The 22,866-nt window shown below is 65.4% G+C and overlaps 5 protein-coding genes across 5 annotated transcripts; 1 reads left to right on the plus strand and 4 right to left on the minus strand.

The window, feature by feature from the left end:
- Positions 1-1,098: 1,098 nt before the first annotated feature.
- On the minus strand, positions 1,099-8,504 carry URA2 (bifunctional carbamoylphosphate synthetase/aspartate transcarbamylase; the record flags this gene model as incomplete). The annotated part of the gene is made up of 9 exons (XM_076645679.1): positions 1,099-1,158; positions 1,225-1,683; positions 1,749-4,000; positions 4,065-5,356; positions 5,417-5,598; positions 5,661-6,182; positions 6,241-6,788; positions 6,849-8,144; positions 8,213-8,504. The coding sequence occupies 9 exons, from the start codon at positions 8,502-8,504 to the stop codon at positions 1,099-1,101; spliced, it is 6,903 nt and encodes a 2,300-aa protein (XP_076508549.1).
- Positions 8,505-9,278: 774 nt separating this feature from the next.
- Positions 9,279-13,823, minus strand: VSB1 (Vsb1p; the record flags this gene model as incomplete). The annotated part of the gene is made up of 16 exons (XM_076645680.1): positions 9,279-9,302; positions 9,372-9,654; positions 9,714-9,790; positions 9,846-9,946; positions 10,009-10,107; positions 10,164-10,269; positions 10,346-10,533; positions 10,617-10,884; positions 10,953-11,252; positions 11,308-11,436; positions 11,496-11,575; positions 11,636-11,849; positions 11,909-12,220; positions 12,282-12,464; positions 12,527-13,452; positions 13,547-13,823. The coding sequence occupies 16 exons, from the start codon at positions 13,821-13,823 to the stop codon at positions 9,279-9,281; spliced, it is 3,567 nt and encodes a 1,188-aa protein (XP_076508550.1).
- A 178-nt stretch (positions 13,824-14,001) lies between these two features.
- JCM10292_004346 (CSL-type zinc finger protein) lies at positions 14,002-14,575 on the plus strand (the record flags this gene model as incomplete). Its single annotated transcript, XM_076645681.1, has 5 exons — positions 14,002-14,014; positions 14,131-14,177; positions 14,246-14,293; positions 14,361-14,435; positions 14,501-14,575. 5 exons carry the CDS (start codon positions 14,002-14,004, stop codon positions 14,573-14,575), a joined length of 258 nt encoding a protein of 85 aa, XP_076508551.1.
- Positions 14,576-14,948: 373 nt separating this feature from the next.
- On the minus strand, positions 14,949-16,728 carry JCM10292_004347 (uncharacterized protein; the record flags this gene model as incomplete). The annotated part of the gene is made up of 4 exons (XM_076645682.1): positions 14,949-16,119; positions 16,183-16,341; positions 16,403-16,591; positions 16,649-16,728. The coding sequence occupies 4 exons, from the start codon at positions 16,726-16,728 to the stop codon at positions 14,949-14,951; spliced, it is 1,599 nt and encodes a 532-aa protein (XP_076508552.1).
- Positions 16,729-17,068: 340 nt separating this feature from the next.
- Positions 17,069-22,297, minus strand: JCM10292_004348 (uncharacterized protein; the record flags this gene model as incomplete). The annotated part of the gene is made up of 6 exons (XM_076645683.1): positions 17,069-17,464; positions 17,524-17,745; positions 17,803-17,925; positions 17,980-18,092; positions 18,157-21,712; positions 21,776-22,297. The coding sequence occupies 6 exons, from the start codon at positions 22,295-22,297 to the stop codon at positions 17,069-17,071; spliced, it is 4,932 nt and encodes a 1,643-aa protein (XP_076508553.1).
- Positions 22,298-22,866: the final 569 nt, after the last annotated feature.

Below are 22,866 nucleotides of genomic sequence, written 5' to 3' on the forward strand. Positions count from 1 at the left end.
GTCTATGCTCACCAACAGCAGCCTAGCCCGCGTTAACATCACTCCACGAGACATTTCGTCATTCGAGTATTAGCGGAGATGGCCTGCCGAGCCAGGAGCGAGCGTCTTGTCGGGTTGAGAAGGTCTTCGTCGGACACGCCGACCTGTTTCCGCACTGCCGCTCAGGTCCATTGCGGCGGAGGTACCACTTGTCACGATCGCAAGAGCCTTTGTCATACAGTGACGACCGCAGCAAGCAACTCGGGGCGGAAAGCGAGACGGTGCGCCGCGCCCGACCGCACGGCCTCGTCGTCCCGTTCCACGCTCGCCCGAGGCCCTGGACAGTGTGTGCACCGCCGGCTGAGGGACTCGTGACCAAGGGAAGCGGGTTGTGCGGAGGTAGGAGGGCGTTGTCGTGTTCTGCTGTTCGCCGTCGTGTCGGCGGCGGCATCGCTCTCGCCTGATACCGTCCGCGCAACCTATCCACGCTGCACACAGACTGTCGAGGGCCCATTTAAATGGTTGGAGGGGGCGACGCGCGCTCCCACGCCTCCGACCGAGCCCCGGGCGAGCGAGTGACTCGCGAGATGTGAAGAAGCGATGACACGCAGGCAGGCAGCGGAGCGGCTCGCCGCACACCGGACCCTCAAGCAGGAGAGCTGCTGTAGCAGGACGCCACCACGTCAGCGCGTGGCCAAGAGTACGAGCGAAGAGGTCAAGGGAGAGCTTGCGAGGCTGCCGCGAGATGGGCTCCTTCGCTGAGGAGACTTCCAAAGAAGCGACTTGATGGTCCCACGACATGCAGAGACTTTGAGAACCAGCGAACAGAGGCTAAGCGAACCTCTCGGGATGAGCCGAAGGGAAGACAAGCGACTCTAATTTTCAGAAGGGCGTCTGTGATGAGCCAGACGCGCACCTGCGAGGCGCACCGAGCACTTCGGTGCGTCGGGGGTATCTAGCTATGCAGGACAAGAGATGGAGGGAAAGGAGGAGGGGGAAGAGGCTGCGAATGAACGGAACGAGCGGAAAGGGGCGAGGGGGACCTAGACGAGACACAATAACGACGGAACCGGGGGAACAAACGACAAGAGCGACTTGAGTGAGAGCGACAGCTTATGCTCATGCCGCCGAGTTGATGACGAGGGCAAGGAGGGCCATGCGCACGAAGAGACCGAAGCGCTGAAGGGAGAGAAGGGGTCAGAGGTGCTCTTGCGCGCCACAATCTCTGACATTGACAGGACTCACCATCTGTCGGAAGTAGGCGGCGCGCTGGCTGTCAAAGTCGACGCTCGTGTCGAGCTCCTGGTTGCGCGGGAGCGGGTGCATCACGATCGTGTGCTCCTTGGCGCCGGCGAGGACCTCGTTGTTGATGATGTACGAGTCCTTGACCGCCTCGTACTCCTGCAAGGTCGCAAAGCGCTCCTGCTGGACGCGCGTGACGTAGAGGACGTCCGTGCGGCCGATGACGCTCGCGAGGCTGGTCGTCTCGAGGACGGGGACGCCGGCGCGCTCCGCCTCGGCCTTGACCGACTCGGGCATCGAGAGCGACGGGGGTGCAACGAAGATGAGCGAGACCGAGTAGAGCGAGAGGAGCTTGACGAGGCTGTGGACCGTGCGGCCATTCTTGAGGTCGCCAACCATGGTGATCGTGAGCCCGTTGACCGTGCCGAGCTCCTCGCGGATCGTGTAAATGTCGAGGAACGCCTGGCAGAGGGGGGGGGGGAAGGTCAATTGGGTCGGGAGCCACAGCAGAAAGGCGAGTAACTCACCTGGGTCGGGTGCTCGCCGATGCCGTCACCAGCGTTGATGATCGGAACAGGCGAGTAGCGCGCACCCTCCTGTGCGCTGCCAGCCGCGGGGTGGCGGAGCGCAATCACGTCGGCGTAGCAGCCGAGCGTGCGGACCGTGTCGGCCAGCGTCTCGCCCTTGACGACCGACGACGTGCCGGGCGTGACGGCGACGGTCGAGCCACCGAGGCGGGCCATGGCAGCCTCGAACGAGGCCGACGTGCGCGTCGACGGCTCGTAGAAGAGCGTCGAGAGGACGCGGCCGCGCATGATGTCGATGGCGACACCGCGCTCGGTGAGCATGCGCATCTCGGACGCGACGCCGAAGAGGATGTGCAGGTCGTCGCGGGTGAAGGCACGGACCGAGAGAATGTGGCGGCGGTGGTAGGCGCGAGCCGAGGTCGAGAGGAGCTTGAGCAGGCCGGCGAGGGGCGACGCCGGCGCAACAACGCCCGCGGTCGGACCGGCGAGCGACATCAAACTCGGCTGAAGCGATGCGTCAGTAGCCTCGAGGCGCGGCGATTTGGCGCCGAGCTTGGGCGACTTGGTCGCGAGCGCAACCGACGACGGCGCAGCGGGCGTGGCAGGCGAGGTGACCGCCTCCTTCGAGGGGAAGCCGAGCGACGTGAGGGACGGGCGGCTAGCCGACATGGAGAAGCGGGCCTGGCGGCGCTCCTTGCTGGCGCCGGCGAGGACCGAGAGGTCGCGGCCGGCGGCGGCAACCTTGGCGAGCACGCCGTCGAGGAGGACAGTCTCGCCGCGGACGACGACGCGGTGAACGGCGCCGGCGATCTTCTTGCCCTCAAGAGGCGACCAGTAGGCGCGCTTGGGGACGAGGACGGTGCGGTCGACCTCAACCTCGACGTACGTCTCTGCGGGCGCGGGCGGGAGGTCGAAGATCGAGCGCGGGTTCTCGGCGAGACGGAGGGTCAGGTCGTCAAGCGAGAGGCGGCCATCGTCGACAGCCGAGAGGAGGAGCTGAATCGACTCCTCGTGGCCGGCCTGCGGCGAGTACGACTTGCCGAGCTCGGTCGCGAGGCGGAACGGCAGCGAGCCGACCGCGAAGACGTCGATATCGTCGAGGTGAGCCCAGAGCGCCGCCTGGTCCTTGGCGGTCGGGAGGCACGTCGCACCCGGGAACTGCTCCTGCGTGAAGAAGAGCGAGTAGATCGAGACATCGCAAGTGACCTGGAGATCCTTCTGCTTTGAGAGGCCGATGAGGAGGATGTCGTTCTCCGACTGAACGTTCGTGATGTGCACGCTGCGGCCGTGGAGGCTGGCAAGGAGGAGCACCGAAGCAAGGTCGGTCGTGCGGGCGTCCGTCACGATCGGCTTGTTGAGCGGCCAGGCGGAGAAGTGCGCGGCAACCGTCGAGACCTTGTCCGCCGAAGCCGAGAGGTTCTGCGCGGGCAGGAACAGCGTGCGTGCAGCGCCAACGAGCTCGGGGGTGAGGCTGTCGGCGTTGTCGGGCGTGGCGGCGATCGCGAGCGAGTAGTCGCACGCGGCGAACGAGGCGTTGTCGCGGGCAGCGTCGAGCGAGGCGACGTCAGTCACGCTCGACTTGTCGCCGACGGGGAGGATCTGGACCGTGGTGAAGCCGCCGGCGAGCGCAGCCTTCGTCGCCTCCTGGACGTCCTTCGAGCCGGGCACGGCGACACCGGGGACGAAGCAGCGCGTGTTGACGAGACCGGGGAGGACGACGGTGCGGCTCGAGGTCTTGTAGTCGACGTTGCTAACCGCGAGCGACGGGTTGCGCGCGAGGGCCTGGATGAGGAGCTTGGCGCACTTGACGTTGGTCACGAGCGGGACGGCAAAGTCGACGGCCATGCGACGCGAGCGGTAGCCCTTGGACATGTAGCTCGCCGGGCGACGGTAGCGGTTCTTCGACGGCAGGTTGACGTAGAGGTCAATGAGGTTGTTGGCGATGTGCTCGCGGAGCGAGTACTCGGACTTCTGCGCGATGCGGTCGTCCTCCTCGTCGAGCGCCTCGAGGTACTTGACGGGCACGCCGTGCTCCTGCAGGAAGTCGGCGGTGCCGACCGTCGCGAAAATGTTGTACCCGAGCGAGTGCAGCTTCTGGATCGAGGGGAGCATCTCGAGCTTTTCCTTGTACTGACCGATCGAGAAGAGGATGTTCTTCTTGGGCATGCGCATGCCGGTCGAGAGGAGCGCCTTGAGGTACGCCTCGTACTTGTCCTTGCCGAAGCAGGCGACCTCACCCGTCGAGGCCATCTCTGTGGGAAGAGGGAGCGAGCGAGTCAGCACCGTTCCGCGAGAAGAGGAAACGTGAGCACGCACCGACACCGAGAATGGGGTCCGCGCCGGCGAGACGGCCGAACGAGAACTGCGGCACCTTGATACCGACGTAGTCCTTGGGAAGGTTGAGCTCGGGGTACGGAGTGACCGGGAGGCCGAGCATGATGTCGGTCGCGAGCTCGATGGCGTCGACGTTGGTGACCTTGGAAACGAAGGGGAACGAGCGAGCAGCGCGGACGTTGCACTCGATCACCTTGATCTCGTTGTTCTTGGCGAGGAACTGGATGTTGAACGGTCCCGACACGTTGAGCGCGGCGCCGATCTTGGCCGTCGCCTCCTCGATGCGGCGAACCGTCTCGGGGTCGAGGTCCTGCGGGGGGAGAATGAGGGTGGCATCGCCCGAGTGCACACCAGCGTTCTCCACGTGCTCCGAGACATAGTGCATGACCATCTTACCGTCGCGGGCGACGGCGTCCATCTCGATCTCCTTGGCCTCCTCGACGTACTTGGTGACGACGACGGGGTAGTCGCGCGAGACGGCGGCGGCCTGGTTGAGGTAGGCGTCGAGGTCGTCGCCCGAGTAGACGACGTTCATCGCAGCGCCCGAGAGGACGTACGACGGGCGGACGAGGACCGGGTAGCCGACCTTGTTGCAGAACTCGTGCGCGGCCTCCATCGTCGACAGCTCCTTCCAGAGCGGCTGGTCGACGCCGAGCTTGTCGAGCATGCGCGAGAACTTGTAGCGGTTCTCGGCCATGTCGATCATCTCCGGCGACGTGCCGAGAACCTTGACGCCCTGGCGGTGGAGCGGGAGAGCGATGTTGTTCGAGGTCTGGCCACCCATCGAGACGACAACGCCCGACGAGGTCTCGGCCTCGTAGATGTCGAGAATGGTCTCGAGCGAGATGACCTCGAAGTAGAGGCGGTCGGCCTCGTCGTAGTCGGTCGAAACCGTCTCCGGGTTGTAGTTGACCATGACGGTCTTGAAGCCGCGCTCGCGGATTGTGCGGATGGCGCGCACCGCGCACCAGTCGAACTCGACGGACGAACCGATGCGGTAGACGCCCGAGCCGAGCACCATGATACCCTTGTCCTCGAACGCAACGTCGTGCCCGGCGCCGTTGTACGTCATGTAAAGGTAGTTGGTGAAGGCGGGGAACTCGGCAGCGACCGTGTCGATCTGCTTAACACGGGGCGTGATGCCGTGGTCGAGGCGGAGGCGGCGGACCGCGAGCTCGTTCGAGCCGAGCATCTTGGCGATCTGCGCGTCCGAGAAACCGGTGCGCTTCGCGGTGCGGAGGAGGTCGCCCGGGATCTGCGACGCAGTGTAGTTCCTGCAGACCACAGTCGATCAGCACGCGCGCGAAGGGCGGAGGAAAAAGGCGGAAGCGTACGAGACAGTCTTGTCAATGCGAACGATATGCTCGAGCTTGTGGAGGAACCACTTGTCAATGTTGGTAAGCTTGTGGATGTCCTCGACAGTGCGGCCGGCGTGGAACGCGTTGGCGAGCGCGAAGAGGCGGCGGTCGGTCGGCTTGGCGAGCTCCTCGTCAATCTCCTCGGCCGGGAAGGCGTTCTGTAGGGAGCAGTCGTCAGATCCTTGCAAAACAAAGTGAAGCGCGAGGAGCGTCGGCGCACCTTGCCGAAGCCGGCGAACGACGGGTCGATGGCGCGGATGGCCTTCTGGAGCGTCTCCTCAAACGTCTTGCCGATGGCCATGACCTCACCGACGGACTTCATCGACGAGCCGAGCTGGGTCGAGACGCGCGTGAACTTCTTGAGGTCCCAGCGCGGGATCTTGACGACGAGGTAGTCGAGCGACGGCTCGAAGCACGCGCACGTGTTCTTGGTGACCGAGTTGGTGACCTCGTTGAGCGGAATGTTGAGACCGAGCTTGGCGGCCGTGTACGCGAGCGGGTAGCCGGTCGCCTTCGAGGCGAGCGCGGACGAACGCGAGAGACGCGCGTTGACCTCGATGATGCAGTACTCCTGCGAGTGCGGGTTCAGCGCGTACTGGATGTTGCACTCACCGACAACGCCAAGGTGACGGATGACGTTGACAGCCGTCGTGCGGAGCATGTTGTAGTCCGAGTCGGAGAGGGTCTGCGACGGGGCAACGACGATCGAGTCGCCAGTGTGGATGCCGAGCGGGTCGAAGTTCTGCAGGGGCACAAGCGTCAGTTCTGCCAGGGAGACGGAGCAGCAGAATGCTGCGTACCTCCATGTTGCACACGGTGATGCAGTTGTCGCGGCAGTCGCGAACGACCTCGTACTCGATCTCCTTCCAGCCCTTCATCGAGCGCTCGACGAGGACCTGCGACGACGTCGCGAAGGCCTTGGTGCAGAGCTCGACGAGCTCCTTCTCGTTGTTGGCGAAGCCCGAGCCGAGACCGCCGAGCGCGAAGGCGGCACGGCAGATGACCGGGTAGCCGATGTCGTTGGCGGCTTCGACACACTCCTGGACCGTGTTGGCGGCGGCCGACTTGGCGCACTTCTCGCCGATCTCCTCCATCGCCTGCGCGAAGAGCTCACGGTCCTCGGTGGTGATGATGGTCTCGATGGGCGTACCAAGAACCTTGACGCCGAGGCCCTCGAACTCGTCCTTGAGCTTGATACCGACCCCGAGGGCGGTCTGACCACCGAAGGTCACGTAAATGCCATCCGGACGCTCGTGCTCGATGACCTTGCGGACCGAGTCGGCGGTGACAGGCAGGAAGTAGACCTTGTCGGCGAGACCCTTGCTCGTCTGGATGGTCGCGATGTTGGCTGCGCGGAAAGGAAAGGTCAGCCTCGAGTCCGCTTCCACGAGCAGAGATTATGACGCACGGTTGATGAGGATGGTGTAGATGCCCTCCTCCTTGAGCGCCTTGATGGCCTGACTACCAGAGTAGTCGAACTCGCCGGCCTGGCCGATCGAGAGACCACCCGAACCGAGGACGAGGACCTTGCGGACGTCGACACGCGGCGTCTTGGCAGCGTTCTCGGCGGCATCGCCACCGGGGAAGACGACGGGGCCGGCGAGCTGGGCGCCCTTAGCCTGCGCGTCAAGCGACTTCTGGATCGCCGAGATGAACGTGTCGAAGAGGAACTCGGTGTCGCGCGGGCCCGGCGCAGATTCGGGGTGGAACTGGACCGAGAAGAAGGGGCGCTCGGTCGAGTAGATACCCTCGTTCGACGAGTCGTTGGCGTTGATGAAGAGCTCCTTCCAGCCCGACTGGAGCGTCTTGGTGTCGACGGCGTAGCCGTGGTTCTGCGAGGTGATGTAGCAGCGGCCCGTGACGAGCGACGTGCAAGGAATGTTGGCACCACGGTTGCCGTACTTGAGCTTGAGGGTGCTGGCGCCGCTGGCACGAGCGAGGAGCTGGTGGCCGAGACAGATACCGAAGATGGGGAAGCGGGCTGCCTCGAGCGCCTTGGCGAGGATCGTCGTCGTCGACTTGAGCGTGGCGGGGTCACCGGGGCCGTTCGAGACGAAGAGACCGTCGAACGGCTCCTCGGACGACGAGAGGTAGTCGTAGTCGTACGGAACGACCTTGAGCTCGACACCACGCTTGGTGAAGCAGCGGATCTGGTTGTACTTCATGCCGACGTCGACGCAGAGGACGCGGAGGTTGCGGCCAGACGGGTGGCGGAGAGGCTCGACGCCAGCGTCGGCCTGGTAGAGGACCGGCTGCGGCGTCGAAACGGCCGCAACGAGGTTGTCGGCATTCGGGTCGTGGTACTCAATCGACTCGTACTCGTCGCGCCAGTTGGCGGCGCCCTGACTGCCCTTCTTGCGCTGGCTGAGGCGGCCGATCGTCGAGCCACGCTCGCGAAGCTTCTTGGTGAGGTCGCGCGTGTCGACACCGTAGATGGCGGGGATGCCCTCCTCGCGGAGCCACTCGGCAAGCTCAGAGTGCGCAGCGTGGTTCGAGAAGTCGTCGCCCGCGCCCGAGTAGTTGCTCACGATGAGACCGGCGACGTGAATCTTGTACGACTCGAACTCGCGCGGGAGCGACGCCGGGTTCGCGCCCTTTGCGGGGCGCTTGGGGACACCGTACGAACCGACGAGCGGGTAGGTGAGAACGAGAATCTGGCCCGAGTACGACGGGTCGGTGAGAGACTCGGGGTAGCCGACCATGCCTGTGTGGCGCCGCAGATCGTCAGTCTCGACCTTTCTCTCGTTCTCAGCTTCGCGTGCGTCGACATACCGGTCTGGAAGACGCATTCGCCGGCAATGCTCTTGTCGGCCCCGAAGCTGTAGCCCTCGTAGGCGCTGCCGTCGGCGAGCTCGAGGAGCATGCGGTCCGTCTTGCGCGCAGCCTCCTGCGGCTGAGCATCCGGGCCCGAGTACTGCGCAGCAACCTCGGACGACGGGACGGAAACGATGGGCTGGATGGGGCGGCCGCCGACGCTGGACGAGGGCGAGGGCGGGCGCGAGATGGCGGCGGCGGGCTGGGCAACCGGGACGGCCAAGTCAAGAGGGGGCGGAGTGGCAGCCATGGCGTTTTACAGCCGCTCAGGCGCGATGCGAGGAGGGGAGCGGCGGCTGGGAAGGGGAAAGGGAGGGTGACGCTGGGAAGAGAGCAAGGGAGCTGCAGCGAGCGGTGCGCAAGTGCAGGTCGGGTGTTGTGCGGGGCTAGCCTGGTTCAGTGCGCCGTCTGAGCAAGTTCTAGCGGTCCGCAGAGACCGTGCAGCGGGAAGGGAGAGGGCGAGGAGCAGAAGCCCAAGCGCGCCCGAGCTGAAGCGGGGAAGGCGCCGAGCGCAGCCTTCCCAAGCGCGCCCTCGACGGCTCCTGAGCGGGTCCAAGGGGCTCTAAAGAGCAGACTCGCGGCCAACAGCACTACAGCACCCTCGTCTATGCCTCTGAAGTCGAGCTAGGGGCGCGGCGGGTCGAGGGCAGGCGGGTGGTCCCAGCTCAGCATGGCGACGACGAGACGCACTCGACGGGGCGACCTGACGGAAGGCTGTACGGGAGACACAGACGATGCTGGGCAACAGAGCGTGTTTCTATGGCTTTCCCCTACGCGCAAAGCACCTTGTCAGGCTGCCTGCCGAGGAGAGAGGAAGAGGAAAAGGATAAAGGAGCGAGAGCGCGGGCCAGCCGGGCCTCACCCGCTCGCCCGCGCGCCCGCCGCTGCCTGCGCTGGCCCCGCCCGCCCGTCGGCCGAGCGAGCTCGCTGTTGTCTCGCATGCTGATGCCGAGGTGCGAGCCAAAGAAAGGCATCGGATGCAGAGGGCCCTGAAATGCAGATGCGGCGATGTAAAGAAGCACGGCTACAACGACGACAAGAGGTGTCCCTGCAGGTCCAGGCAGCAAATTAATCAGTATAACAGCTTGTGAGAGTCACGAGCAAAAAAGCGACGCACCATGAGCACCTCTATCTCGGCATTCGAGATCTTGAGGACCACCTCCTCGAACCTCCTCGCAAAGCCCCATCCCTCCTTGCGCCCGAGCTCCTCGTGCTCGGCGATGCCCATGCGCCACAGGACGCTGTCGCGCTCGGCGACGACATTGGCGTTGCGCTTGGTGCGCGAGAGGAACGACATTTCGCCCGCGACCGTGCCCGCGACCATCGACTCGCTGATGCCGTGCGCCCGGTCGGGGAAGACGTAGCTTGCACGTAGCATGCCAGACTCGATGACGTAGAACCTGTAAGCAGAGGTGTCAGCGGACTGGTCTCTGGCGATCTTGCGAGGAGAGTCACGCACGCGTCCGACTCGGATCCGTGCGACCACAGCGTTGTGCCGCGCTCGACATTGACGCGTTTGAAGTACGGCACCAGGCGCTGCGTAGTGCAAAATGTCAGATAATGCTCAGGATGAGTGATGGAAGCAGCGCACGAAGCAGTAGTCCTCGTTGAGGTCGGGCGAGAAGGGTTGGAATGCCTGCAGCAGGATCGGCAGGGGCTGCTGGAAATTCATGCGCGCTTGCGGAATCTCGGCTGCGAGTAGACTGTTGCATCAGCGAACGGAGTCGAGATGAAAGAGTGAAGGTGTCACGCACGACGAGCGACCGTCTCCTTCGCCGCAAGTCGAAGTTGGTTGGCGCGAGGCGAGGAGGAGAAGCCCTCGATGTCGCTGTCGAGATCCGCTTTTGGTACCTCTGCGCAGCCGATTCGAGTCAGCAAGGGACAAGAGCCAAGCCGAATGAAGACGCACCAATGGCGGAGGTGAGCGGGAGGCTCGTGTTGCCCGACTGCGTGTGCAGAGCAGGCGGGCGGAACGTTTTCGAATACAGGCTGCGGAGGAAGGCGTTCTCGCAGTGCTGTGGATATAGACAGGCAATCAGCTGCAAGTCCAACAAGGCAGGACGAAAGTCCAACAAGGAGAGGAGCACTCACCTCGAGCGCATCGTTCAGGTTCTCCAGCACGACGACGCCCTCGTCCCCGTCCGTCCACAGCCCTACTCCTCGCAGAGCGACACCGACGGTCGAAGTGTACGAGCAGCCGCACAGGACGAGGACAACGCCGCGCTCGTCGAGGAGGCGCTGCATGCGGACGAACGCCTCGGCGGCGGAGAAGTCGACGCCTGCGCGAGCCAATCGAACTCAGCATCAGACTCTCACGCACACTGTGAGAGTGTCACTCTAGTCAAGTCAAAGCAGGACGCACCGCTCGCCATGGAAAAGTCGACGACCAAGAACCGGATCGGGTTGTCGCTCCAGCTCGCCGCGTCGAGCATCTTGCGCACCGTCGCCTCGACGTTAGAGATGGTGCCAAAGAAGAGGAAGCCCTGGAGCTTGACGACGCGGATCTGGCGCCCGACCGAGAGGAGGAAGGCCTGCTGCTTGGGGTGCCGCCGGACGGTCGAGTGCGCGGAGGCGCCCGTGAGAATCGAGCGGATCGCGCGGCGCTGCGAGGACATGATGACGAAAGAGACCTGGTTGGAAATGAGGCTGTGAGTGCGAGGTTCTCGCAGATGAGCGGCTTCGAGGGTGGGAAACGCACGCAGGCGAGGATGAGGCCGACGGCGAGACCAATGGTGAAGTCGAACGCAGTCATCGTGACGATGATGATCCAAATGGTCGCATACTCGAAGCTCGACACGCGGTGGTACGTGTCCCACACGGCTTCCTTGACGAGGTCGATGCCGAGGATGAAGATGAGCGCTGCGACGACGCAGACGGGGAGGTAGCCGATCAGGCTGGGTCCGGCGATGAGGATGCCGACCGAGCCAAGCGCAAGCATGAAGCCCGAGATGCGGGTCGTGCCGCCGTTTTGGATGAACAGCACCGAGTTGACGTAGACCTGAGCAGAGGGACGGGTCAGGCAAATTGCATGGAAGAGCTAACGCAAGACGCACGAGGTAGTTCGGCACCGATCCAAGCAGACCACTCGCGACATTGGAAATACCGTGCGCCACGAGCTCGCGATTCGTGTCGACGTTGTCCTCGCCAATCGAGATGGCGAGTGAGGGCACGTTTATCGGGACCTGTGGAGGCTGTATCAGCTCGCTGTAGGTGGATTCGCCATTGAAGAAGACAGGCGCACGTGAAGCAGGCCGAAGAAGACGAGCGCGAGCTGGTTCGGGATGGTCTCGACCAGTGCTCCCCAGTCGGTCTTGCGGAGGTCTGGTCGGTCAAAGCGTAAGAACGTACCCCTCGGCTTGGCTAGACGGCATCTCTACGTACTGAAGTGCGTCAAGTACTCGTACCACTCGTTGTCGACGCCCTTGACCTCGAAGACGTAGCCGAGCTCGCGGAGGCGCTCGACGGGAATACCAGCGATAGTGGTGATAGCGTAGAACACGGGTGGTATGGCGAGGAAGTAGGCGGGGAAGATGAGCGGGTGCGAGAAGCGCGCCGTGATGAGGCGGAGGAGGATGGCGAGGGCGAGGGGCACGGTCTGTCGGTTCGAGGGCTCAGCGGGTGCTCGCCGTGCAGAGATAGAGATGAACAACATACCCAGAGAGGCAGCATCTCGGCGTCGAAGAAGTGCCGGACGAGTTCGAGCGAGATCCCGCCGCCTTCCTCCAATCGCGCCGAGACCTGCAGTCCCGTGACAAACAAGAAAGCCCCGACGCCGCCAATCGTACCGACGAGGATGTGGCGCGGGAAGAACTCGCTCAAGCGGCCGAGCTTCATGACGCCGAGAGCGCCAAAGGCGAGACCGGTGAGGATGGACGAGAGGGCGAAGGCCATCATCGTGGTCGCGACGAGCGTCTCGTCGTCGTCGATGTGTGCTACCAGTACTCCGACGATCGAGTGGTAGAAAGGCTGCAGGAGCACCAACGTGAGCGGCGAAATTCGGGTTTGAGAAGGCGGCGCGGACACGCACCACGACCTCGATCATCATGGACCCGTTGCCCGCTGCAAAGATGGACCCGCCGCCGGAGAAGACAAGCTGGGCGACGATGCACGAGACGAAGAACATGGACACGCCGATGCCGCCAAAGTTGGCAAAGGCGGGAACGGAGGCCGGGAAGGTGATCATGCCGTACGAGATGGCGTCGAGGATGTTCTGCGGGCGACCTGCGGGTCAGTGCATCTCCGGAGAGATCGGGAGCAGAAAGGAGGGCGCACCATGAGTGTTCCGAGGATGACGGCAGGAATGCTCGTGACGGCCTCCTTCGCCCCGTCGCGGACATCCGCAGCCTTGATCTCCCGGACCTTGTGCAGCGCCCCTTCCGCCCATGCGGCAGCTCTCGCCGCAACTCCCTTTGTAGGCACAGGCGGATGCGCGCTGGCCTTTCTGCCCGACCCCTTACTCCCCGCCGCACCGCCCAGCAGCGGCGTCTCCTCGTGCGCCTCGTGCGTCCCATTTCTCGACATGCCCGAATCAGACACGTCGACTGCGATAGACGAGTCGCCCGCGAGACTCTCCCCGAGCAGCGCCTCGTCACCGTCTTCGTCATTGTCGCTGCCCGCGCCGCCGCTCTCGTCGCCGAGCATCTTTGGCTCTCCGCGCGCGCCGCGCTCTGCGTGCCCTTCCTCGCCCTCCCCCTCGTCTCCGTCCCGCGTAGCCGCCTCGAGGCGCTCGCGGCGCTCGCGCTCGGCCTGCTCGAGGAGCATGTGGGGCGTCGGCGTGCGCTCGTCGCTGCCGGTGCTGAGCCCGATCGCGCGCAGGACGGGCGAGGCTTCGAGGTCGTCGCGCGTCGGGAGCGCATTGGGCGTGTCTGCCCCGCTGCTGCTGGTCGAGACGGGAGGAGGCGTCGAATGGAGGGGCATGGTCGGGGAGGTCGAGGCGGAGGCGATGGGTGAGAGGCGTTTGGACGAGCCGACGCCGGTTTCTGAGCTGGGAATGCCCAGGCGTTGCGAGTACTGTGCTGGTGGACGGCCGAGAGCAAGTCCGGACGGCGCGGAGGAAGAGGCTGTCGTCTGGTCGTACTGAGGCGAAGAGGGGCGGAAGAAGGGCGAGGCAGCGGCGGACGAGGACGCGAGCGAGGGCTCGTCCGGGGAAGGGAAGCCGTGGGCGTTGGCGAGGGACATGGACGCCAGGCGGGCAGATCCTGCATGGGCAAAGGTTGTGAGCGATAAGCCGAGCGGAGGGCGCGGAACGCAAGACGATCGCGGGTGCGCTGGGCGAGCGGGAGGGCTGCGCACCGTCTCGGAGCTCCTCGCGGGTGACGCTGAAGCTGCCAAAGCGTGCAGCGAGTCCCAGGTCGCTCGCGCTGCCGACTTCCGAGTCCGAGATAGCGCTGTCGTTCTCGCCGCGCGAGAGGGTCGAGCCGTAGCGGGGGACGAATATGGGTTTGCCGCCGAGCGAGGACCTCATGGCGGAGCCCTGGGAGCCGCGCGAGACGCTCCTGCGGCGGTTTACGGTGAGGTGGGCATTCGGGGCAGCGTGGGGAGGCGACGAGATGGGGAGCGCCGGCGGCATCTGGGCGGGGTTCGAGCCAGCCGAGCCAGTCGAGACCGTGCTCTGAGCAGCCTACGCCTCTGTCTAGCTCGCCTGAGTGCGAGTGAGGGTGCGGAAGAGAGGCAAAGGCGCGACCCGACGAGGCTTGGTGCGAGTCGTGAGCTGCCCGCCGCCGTCTCTGCGTGCGAGCGTGTCCTGGATGGTCTCGTACTGTCAGTCCTGCCTCTTGGACCCTTCACAGACACCCGCAGCACCCTCACGTGCAGTTGCGCGTGCGCTCGAGCGCTTCATCAGTGTGCTCACCGCAGACTCCCTCCCTCGCGCGCAGACGACGAGCTCGAGATCGAGGACTTTGCGTGGGACGACGTGAAAAAGGTGCCTGCGCCCCCTTACGTCCTCTGCCCGGCCCATCGTGCTGACGTCGCCTTCGTGCTCCCCGTCAGGTCTTCCACTATCCGTGCCCCTGCGGTGACAGGTTCGAAATCTCGAGGGCACGTCTACGCCGCGACGACTGCAGCACTCGCCCAACCTTGCTGACCTGAACTCGAACCGAAACAGGCACAGCTGGCCAAGGGCGACGAGGTGGCGACCTGCCCCAGCTGCAGCTTGCTCGTCCGCGTAGTCTACGACATGGTCCGTTCTCTCTCCCCTGTTACCAGGCAGCTCATTGATGGCAACTGACCACTCGACCACCGCAGATGGACTACGAGGACTACGAGTCTGACGAGGAGGAGGAGACCGCGGCGCAGTCCGAGCCCATTCCGGTTCTTTGAGGCGCAGGCGCTCTCACACCCACCCGAGAGTCGCTTGCGCTCACCGTGTGACGGGATTGAGCTAGGGACGCGCGCTGTCGGCGCGCGGGGCAGGCCGGACCAGGCTTGTTTCGGTGCGTCTTCCCGTTCTTCGCCTCCTTGCTAGCCTTCGAGCTGACTCCCTTCCTTCAGCTCTGTCCTGCCTGCCTCTGTAGCAACGACACTTGCAACTGTTGTATCATGACGCAACCAGGTCAAATTGACCATTTTCAACCGAACCCATTCCGTCGCGCTCGCATCGCTCGATGCCCTCGAGACGTCGCGATCGACACGAAATTTCTGCTATGCCTGGGCACTGTTCCATAATTCGGCGAGACCTGACAGTGCGCACTTCTCACGGCGGCAGTCCGAGTCCGAGCCCGCCGTGCGCCCCCATCCCCCTCATCTTCGCCGGCCTCCCCTCCTCACCCTCCCGCGCCACTCCTCCTCTGGCCGACCCAGGAACCTCCAGCGCCCCCGACAGCGAGTGGCTCTTCCTGTGCCCTCGCCCCGACGAGCTCGACACCGACGCCGACGAGACAAACGGGCGCCGTAGCAGCGCTGCGAGCTTGTTCGTCGTCCGACTCGGCGACTTGCGCCAGCCCGGCCCGTCTTTCGCGCCGTGCGTCTCTCCTTGCGCGTACGAGCGCGCGAGGGGCGACGACGAGCGCCACTGGGCCGGTTGGTCCGCCGCACTCGCAGCGGCGCTCGCGCTTCGGCGCACGACGGGCGCAGCGAGCGTGCGGAACGCGTCGGTCGTCGGTGACGGTCTTGCCGGGTACGGGAACGAGCCGTACAGGTCGGAGGGCGCGGGGCTGCTGCTGCTGGTGTGGTGGCTGCTGCGGTGCGCGGCGACGGACGAGAGGTCGGATGAGCGGAACGAGGTCGCTTCGGTCACGAACGGCGGGGTGGGCGTGCGGGAGGACGAGGGATGACGCGAGTGCGGGATAGAGAGGGTGAGGGATCCGCGGACGGGACCGTCCGATGCTCGAGGAGGCGCGGATGCGCAGAGGGCTGCACTGTCCGACACAACCGAATGTCGGAACGCCTCTGGCAGCTTTGAGCGTGCCCTCTGGCTCCGTCGCGTCTGGAGAGGTTCCTGCGGCGGCGATGGATAGGCGGCAAGGGCGGTCTGCGCTCGGGGATGCGCTTCGTCAACGGAGCGGATGGCGAGCGTCTCGGTCGAGCGGGACGGGCAGGCAGCGCGGTACAAGGTCGCGAGGGGCGGAAGCTCTTCTGCCGGCGTCGGAATCTGCTCGACGAAGCGACTGCTGACGGTCGAGTTGTTCCCGGCATTTCCGCCTTCATCGCGTACGACGGTTCGCTCGGCTGTCGGCGTGGCCAGCGAGTCGGCCTGCGTCGTTCGATGCGAAGGCGAGGGCGCTGGCACCTCAAGATGACTCGTGAGCGCCGTTCGCTCCTTCCGCACCATGTCGGCCTCCCAGCGTAGCGCCTCGTCGACTGCATCAGCGAACGTTGTTGTGCGCGACAGGCGGGACAGGCAGTGTGGGAACTCGAAGAAGCACCTGCAGGTTTGGCGGCTCAGTAAGTTGAGCAACAAGGTGATGAGGAGGACGAATGTGGCGCACCCTGCGAAGACCCTGCGCTGCGCCTCGTCGTCTATCACTCCCGCCTGGAGGAAGAGCAGCTCGAGGTCGTTCAAGAGGTCCTTGATGCCCTCGCGTCGCCTGCCCCGCTCGCGGAAAGAGCGCGAGTTGAGCTCGTTGACCGCAGCGGTCGCCGCCCACCTGTCGAGGGCAGGCAGGTCATCGATGCCCCTACACGGAAGCACGACCTGGCAAGACTTACCTCCTGCGATCCTGCCCCGCCCAGCGCGCCCTGCACCACCTCACCGCCTCGTCAAACACGCGTCGCTCGATGTCGCCCGCCTCGCGCTCCCACGCTGCCGCGGCCGTCGAGACGAGCGAGAGGGAGAGCGTCTCGGCCGCTTCGTGCGCGTGGAGCGGGATGCCCCGAACAGCGAGCCAGGATCGTAGCCTGTGAAGGTGAGGGACCGTGAGCTCGGTCGTTCGATCGCTGTTTCAAGGCGCGCACCTCTGTTCGTGCGAAGACCAGTCCGCCGAGAGCCGTCCTGAGAAGGTCGGAAGTGAAAGCCCCTCTGTCGAGTCCTCCATCACGTCGCAAGGAAAGCCAGATCGACAGCAACAGCGTACCAGGGAAGGGCAGACCCAGCGAGACACCACGCGAGACAGGAGACGAGGGACCCGAGGCGAACGCACCGAAGGAAGCGGACTCCGGGAAGCGCACAGACCGCTTGCGAGCGTTGCTAAGGAGGATGCAACGCACACAACACGCTCAGAGTAAGGGTAAGGGAGAGGCGCTCAAAGCAGCCAAGAGACGGGAGTCGGGGAAATACGAAACAGTGGAAGAGGAAGGGAAAGACAACATCTGCCAGCATCGGCGAAAGACGAAAGGACGGGATTGGATCTACACTTGACATCTGCCTTGAAGCCATCACCGCGAGAGATCGACCAGCGGCGTCTTGGTCTCCTTGGCGGTGCGCTGCGACTTGCGGAGCCAGTCGTGCCGTTCCTCCTCGCCCATAGCAGCCCACTGCCGCGAGTCGGGCTTGACCACCGTGTTGTGGCGGGAGAGCGGCTTCTGCGTCGGCTGCGGAGGGGCGAGAGATGGAGGAAGAGGCGCCGTGTAGGACCGCTGCGCGAGCATGGGCGGGGCAGGGCGCGACAGGACATTGCGGACGGGATTGGGCTTGACGGGCACAGGAGGAGCGGTCGATGCGGCAGCAGCGGCCCCAGCTAAGAGAGGACTGGCGGGGATGGGCGAAGACGTGGCGGAAGGTGCGGAGGAAGCGCCGAGTACGATCTGCTCGCGTTGGCGGGCGAAGGAGTTCTGTGGCATGCGACAGAGTCAGCTCGGACCGCACCGAAGCGGAGCTGTAATGCACGCACCCCTGCCTCGGTGATTGTCTTGACCCAGCTCGCCACCTCTTCCGGCGTCTTCGTCGAGAGGTAGTGGCACCACTCGGCCGTTTCCTCGAAATGCGCGCGCGTCAGACGCGACTTGAGCGCAAAGACGAAAGGTCTCGGGGCCTTCAAACGATGCGCAGCATCGGCCGAGACGAGGAAGACGTCGAAGTTGCTCAGCTGGCAAAGGGTGGTCGAATCCTTGCCCTATAGGAGAGCACAAAAGTCAATCAAGCGAAACGGGACAAAGCGAAGCTGACACACCTTCTCCGACTTTGACTGGGATACGACGCCGTCCTTGAGCTCAAGGAAGCGCTTCGACCACTTGCTCTTCTTGAGCTCGATCTGTATCGGGCCGGTCTTGCTGACGGCGGGCGGAAGACGAGCCTGCAGGACGTCTCACATTAGCAAAGCTCTGCAAACAGATTCGGAAGCACGTACGTGAGCGGATATGATGGGCCACATGGTCGTGCGGCGGAAAAACAGGGCGTTCTCGTCGTGATCCCAAGACTTGACGACATCGGCAAGGAACTCGTACTCGCGAATTGGTCGCTCTGCACGACGTTGTTTAGCATGTCAGGAGAAGGAACACATCGAGAAGAGATTGGGAGGACGCACCGATGCCGAGAGAGCGCCACGACTCCCACAGTGCCCACCCACCCTCGTTCTGCGCTCCAGGCGTCTCCTTGCTCAGCGCGCCCTTGGCCTTGGCGAACGCGACGATCTCGCCGACGAGCGACTTGTCCGTCATGTTGACCTTGAGGAACTGCGAGAAGGACGAGTCGACGTAGATGCGTTGCTCGATGCCGGGCGAAGGGGTTGTCGAAACGGTCGTCGAGCGCGAGCGGCTGCCGACGCTCGTCGTCGGCGTGCGCGAGAGGCCGCCAGAGCCGGAGCGGGATGACGCGCCGCTCGCCTGGCGCGAGATCGTGCCCGGCTGAAGGTCCGGGTGCAGGCTCGGACGGCGACCGAGGTTGGGGGTGCCACCGGGTGAAGCAGTCGGCGACTCGGACGACTTGTGCGGCAGACTCGGACGACGGTCGAAGGTTGGGACGGACGAAGACGAAGCCGAGGGGACGGGCGGCGGGCGGAATGTTGGCTTCGGCGGAGCAGGCGCGAAAGTCGGAGATCGCAGCGGCGCCTCGGCGGCGGGCGCAACGGGCCGTGCAGCGTCAGGTTTGCGCGAGCGCGACCTGGAGCGCTCGCGGCTATTCGAGTCACGCCGCGACGGCAGGCGGAACGGCGCCCTCGCACGCGGAAGCGGCTCCTGCGGCACCTCCGGCGTGTCGATCGTCAGGGACGAATCGGCGACCATGGGGTCGAGCGGTGCCGACGGTGAGCGCTTCATACCCGCCGAGTTGCCGCGACGGTCGATGGATGCATCCGACTGAGGGAGAAGCGAGTCGTGGCCCATCGACTGCAGCGACGCGATGGACGAAGCGGATGCGATGGGCGAGAGCTGCGGACGAGCGACGTGGCGCGGGATCGCAGCCGAGTACGCTGACGGCGCCGTGCTGTGCCCGTCGTTTGAGACTGGCGGCGTAGCAACCATGGCGGCGGCGTGCTCGAGCTCGAAGGGGTCTTCGCGCCGCGCTCGCGCAGACCGCTGCGCCTGCTGCTCGCGCAACGCCTTGTCCTTGGTTTCGCGCGTTTTCCGCTCACTGCGCGACTTCTTCGCCGCCGTCAAGCGCAGGCTCTTCTGCGCGGTGAGCGCGCCCGGGTTCGCGACGCCGATGGGACGGTCGTCGTCGTCTTCGTCGCCGCTGTCAGACTTGTCCGTGCCGGAGCCGTAGTCATCCTCGGCCGAGTCGTCATCGAACGGTCCGTCATGTATCGACTCGGGCGAGGCCGACACGGCGGGAGCCGCGGGCAGGCCCGTCGGCACTTGCATCCTGACCGGGAAGGCGACGATGTTCTGCGGCGGAAAGACTCCCGCCTGCTGCTGCTGTGCAAGGGTGTCGCGCAGTGCCGGCGAGGCCGAGCGGGACCAAGTGTCCGAGTAGGGCGAGACGGGGCGACTTCCCGTACCCGCGCCCGCGTCGACCGTGCTGCGGTGCGAAGAGCGCGACTCGGTCGCGCGCTGCTTGGCCTCGATGCGCTCCTGCGCGAGCTTGGCTGTCGGGAAGACAGACGAGGAGCGCGTCGACTGCTTAGCGAATTCGGCAGCGCGGCCGGGCGCCGCAAACGTCTCGGCGCGCACCTCGTCGAGGTCCGTCGTGCGCAGGAAGCCCGAGAGCGAGAGTCGGGAGTCGACGTGGTCGTGAGTCGACGAGTGCGCCACCGACGAGAGGCCGGGCGAAGGCGGACCGGACCCGAACGCAAAGCCGCTCTGGTGCGCAGGCGCAGACAGCGAAGCGGTCGGCAGAGGGGCCGAGAATGGCTTACTGGCGCTGGCGGTGCGCGTAGACGACTGCTGGAAAGCCGAGGTAGCTGGCGAGGACGTGCCTGCCGCGGCTCCTTCCGAGAAGACGGGCGACGCCTGCGCGCTGCGCGGCGAGGCAATGTCGAGCGTGTCTGCGGAAGTCGGGACGGCCGACGTCTTGTCGACGAGCTGATTCGCCTTGTCGACGTCGATGACGATGCCGGCGGGCGCGCGCATCTTGGCCTCGAGGTGCTCCTTCGGCGTCGGCGGCACAGGCGGAATCTCCTCGTCGCCAGCCTTGCCCGTCCCGAGCTGGTTGAAGTACATCGAGAAGCGCTTCTTGATACGCAGGCTGCCTTGCTGCTCGGCCGCACCGACAGCGGCCCCGCCTTCGCCGAAGGAAAGGGTGCGCGGGCGCGCGCTGAACTCGGTCGGCGGACTCGCCGGCGAGGTGCTCGTCGAGGCGGGCGAGAAGCCGGCGTAGGACGACGGCGAGACGGGCAGCGGCGGGCGGGGCTCGTTGCTCGAGCCGAAGAGTTTCGACAGCTTGGGCGACGAGGCGGAGCGGCGCGTGAGCTTCTTGGGCCCGACTGGCGGCTGCTGCGGGCTGATGAGCGGACGGGAGGAGACTGCCTTGGGCGACGATGGGACAGGCGAGTTCTCCTTGTCGGCGGTGCTTCGGCTCGAGCGGAGGAAGGACGAGAGCGCAATCTCGCTCTTGCGCTTCGATAGCGAAGGGCGCTCAGTCTTCTCGGCCGCCGCCGACACGCTCGCATTGCTGCTCGTCGACTCGCGCAGGACGGCCTCGCTCTTGCGCTTCTTGAGCAGGCCAAAGGACGACAAGCGGCGGATCGTCTGTCCGAAGCGCATCGACGGCGACGACGGGATCTGCGCCTGACTCTGCTGCGTGGGCCCAGGTGCCGCATCGTCTGCGAGGATCTCGAGCTCGCCAAATTCGGGCGAGGCGACAAAGGGTCCGTTCACGACAGGCGACATCGTCGGGGAAGGTGTCGGCTCGACGTCGCGGCCCGCCGCCTGGTCCGCCTCGGCCGCAGTGCCCGTACGGCTCGGAGCGCGCGACTGTGGAAGCGACGACGACCGCGCCGAGTACTGCGCCGCCGTCGGGCTCGGGCGCCGCGAAAGCGAGGACGAGTCAGCGAAGGGGGACGCGAGTGCCGGGTGCGCCGAACCCGCGCCGGTGTTGGCGAGGAGCGGGTCGATGGGCGGCGGGAGGCGCGGAGTCGTCGAAGGCGGCGAGATGGCGAACCAGTTGACTGTCGAGCTCAGCTCGGGCGGGAAGGCGTCTGCCGTCGCTGCCGCCTCGTCCTTGTCGCGCGGGCCCGCAGAGGTGTTCGCAGCCGAGCTCGCCAGCGTCGAGGCGTCGAACGACTTGCTCGACAGCGTCGACGAGTTGGACAGGGTGGATGAGCGCGAGCTGCGACCGACACTCGACGAGAGGACAGGCGAAGGCTGCGGCGCGTCGACCGAGAACAGCCCGAGACCCTGCACGCTGTTGCGCTGTCCGAGCTGGGCAAGCTGCTCGAACATGTGCTCTTCGTGCTCGTCGAGCGCTGGCGAGGCGAATTGGCGCGAGATAGGAATGCTTGGGAGGGACGGCGGGACCGGGAAGCTCATGAGGTCGCTTGAGCGCTTGCGCTGCTGCGGCAAGGTGGAAGGGTCGAGTTCGTACGACGAGTCGAGCTGAGGATCGATGGAGGGGAAGTCGGCGATGTCGAAAGCGTCTTCGGACGACGTTGTGCTCGTCGCGAGCGAGGCGAGCGAGTTGAGCGAAGCATCCGCAACAAGCCCGGACTGGATGGAGGACATGTCAGCGTTTACTCACCAGACAGAACCTGGCGCTCCACAAAAACGCACCGGTGTGGCCGCCTTGTGCGCCTCTCCTTCCGCGCGTCCGACTCCTGCGGCGCTGCCGAACCCGAGCGACTCGATCTCTGCAAGCCTCGAGTCGAGGAGCATGAGCGAGTGCCTCACGGTCGGGTCATTTACCCTCGTGCGGCCCTCGTCGCTGCCCGATCCTGCGCCGCCCTCGTCCGACGATGCCGGCGTCGAAGAGCGAACGAGCACCTCCTGCTGCTCGTCCGACTCGACGGGGCTGATAGCCGCCTCGTGCTCGTCGGCAAAGCGGCTCGGGGCGCCGTGCGAGAGGAGCTGAGCGGGGACCAGTTCTGTCGGCTCGGGTGCGAGGGCGAGGGTGGGGAAGTCGGGCGTCGAGGGCGAGAGGACGACGGCGGGGGACTGGGGCGGGAGGTCGGAGTGCGCCTGCGTCTGCGCGAGGGCGGGCACGGAGACGGGCGCGAGGGGAGGAGGGCGCGGGCGGGACTTGAGCGGGTTCGCTGATGAGGACGAGGGGGCGTCGTGGCCCGGCGCGGCGGCCATGGCGGGCGGGCGCAGGTAGCGTGGGACGCGCTCTCGCCTGGCAGCGGGTCAGGCGCGCGGCGAGAGAAGAGCGAGAGTCTGTTGGGTCGAGGCCAAGCGGGAGACGAGGCGGTGTGAGCGCGCGAGGACAAGCGGCGGGCGGGGCAGACGTTGGACGAACGCGCTGCGGAGTCCCCGACTCTGGGCAGTGCGTCACCTGCAACTCGCCCGGCCGACAGGAGAGCGAGGCGGCGCAGACGACGACAGGAGAGACGCAACAAACAAGACGGCGACGCGTCGAGGCACGCCGTCTCCCCGCCCAGCCTTGACCCGCACTCTGCCCCGTGCCGCGGAATGCGCGCGAGACACTCTTGCAGAGTGCCTCTCTGATCGAGTGCGGAGTCCACCGCGGTTCGCGAGTCTTCACCCTCGCCAAAGCCCACTCTTCGACCCGCGCGGAAGGGCGATGCAGAACAGACAATCGATGCAGGACAACCACGAAACGTCTATCAAGTACGGAAGCCAATGCAAGCACAGAATGGGAGCACATATGCCGGTGAATGAGACTGAAGCCCCCTTGAAGGTGAACC

Source organism: Rhodotorula paludigena (assembly GCF_050403205.1).
Source record: "Rhodotorula paludigena JCM10292 DNA, Rt_paludigena_JCM10292v1_ctg2, whole genome shotgun sequence".
In the NCBI taxonomy this organism is placed as follows: Eukaryota; Fungi; Basidiomycota; class Microbotryomycetes; order Sporidiobolales; family Sporidiobolaceae; genus Rhodotorula; species Rhodotorula paludigena.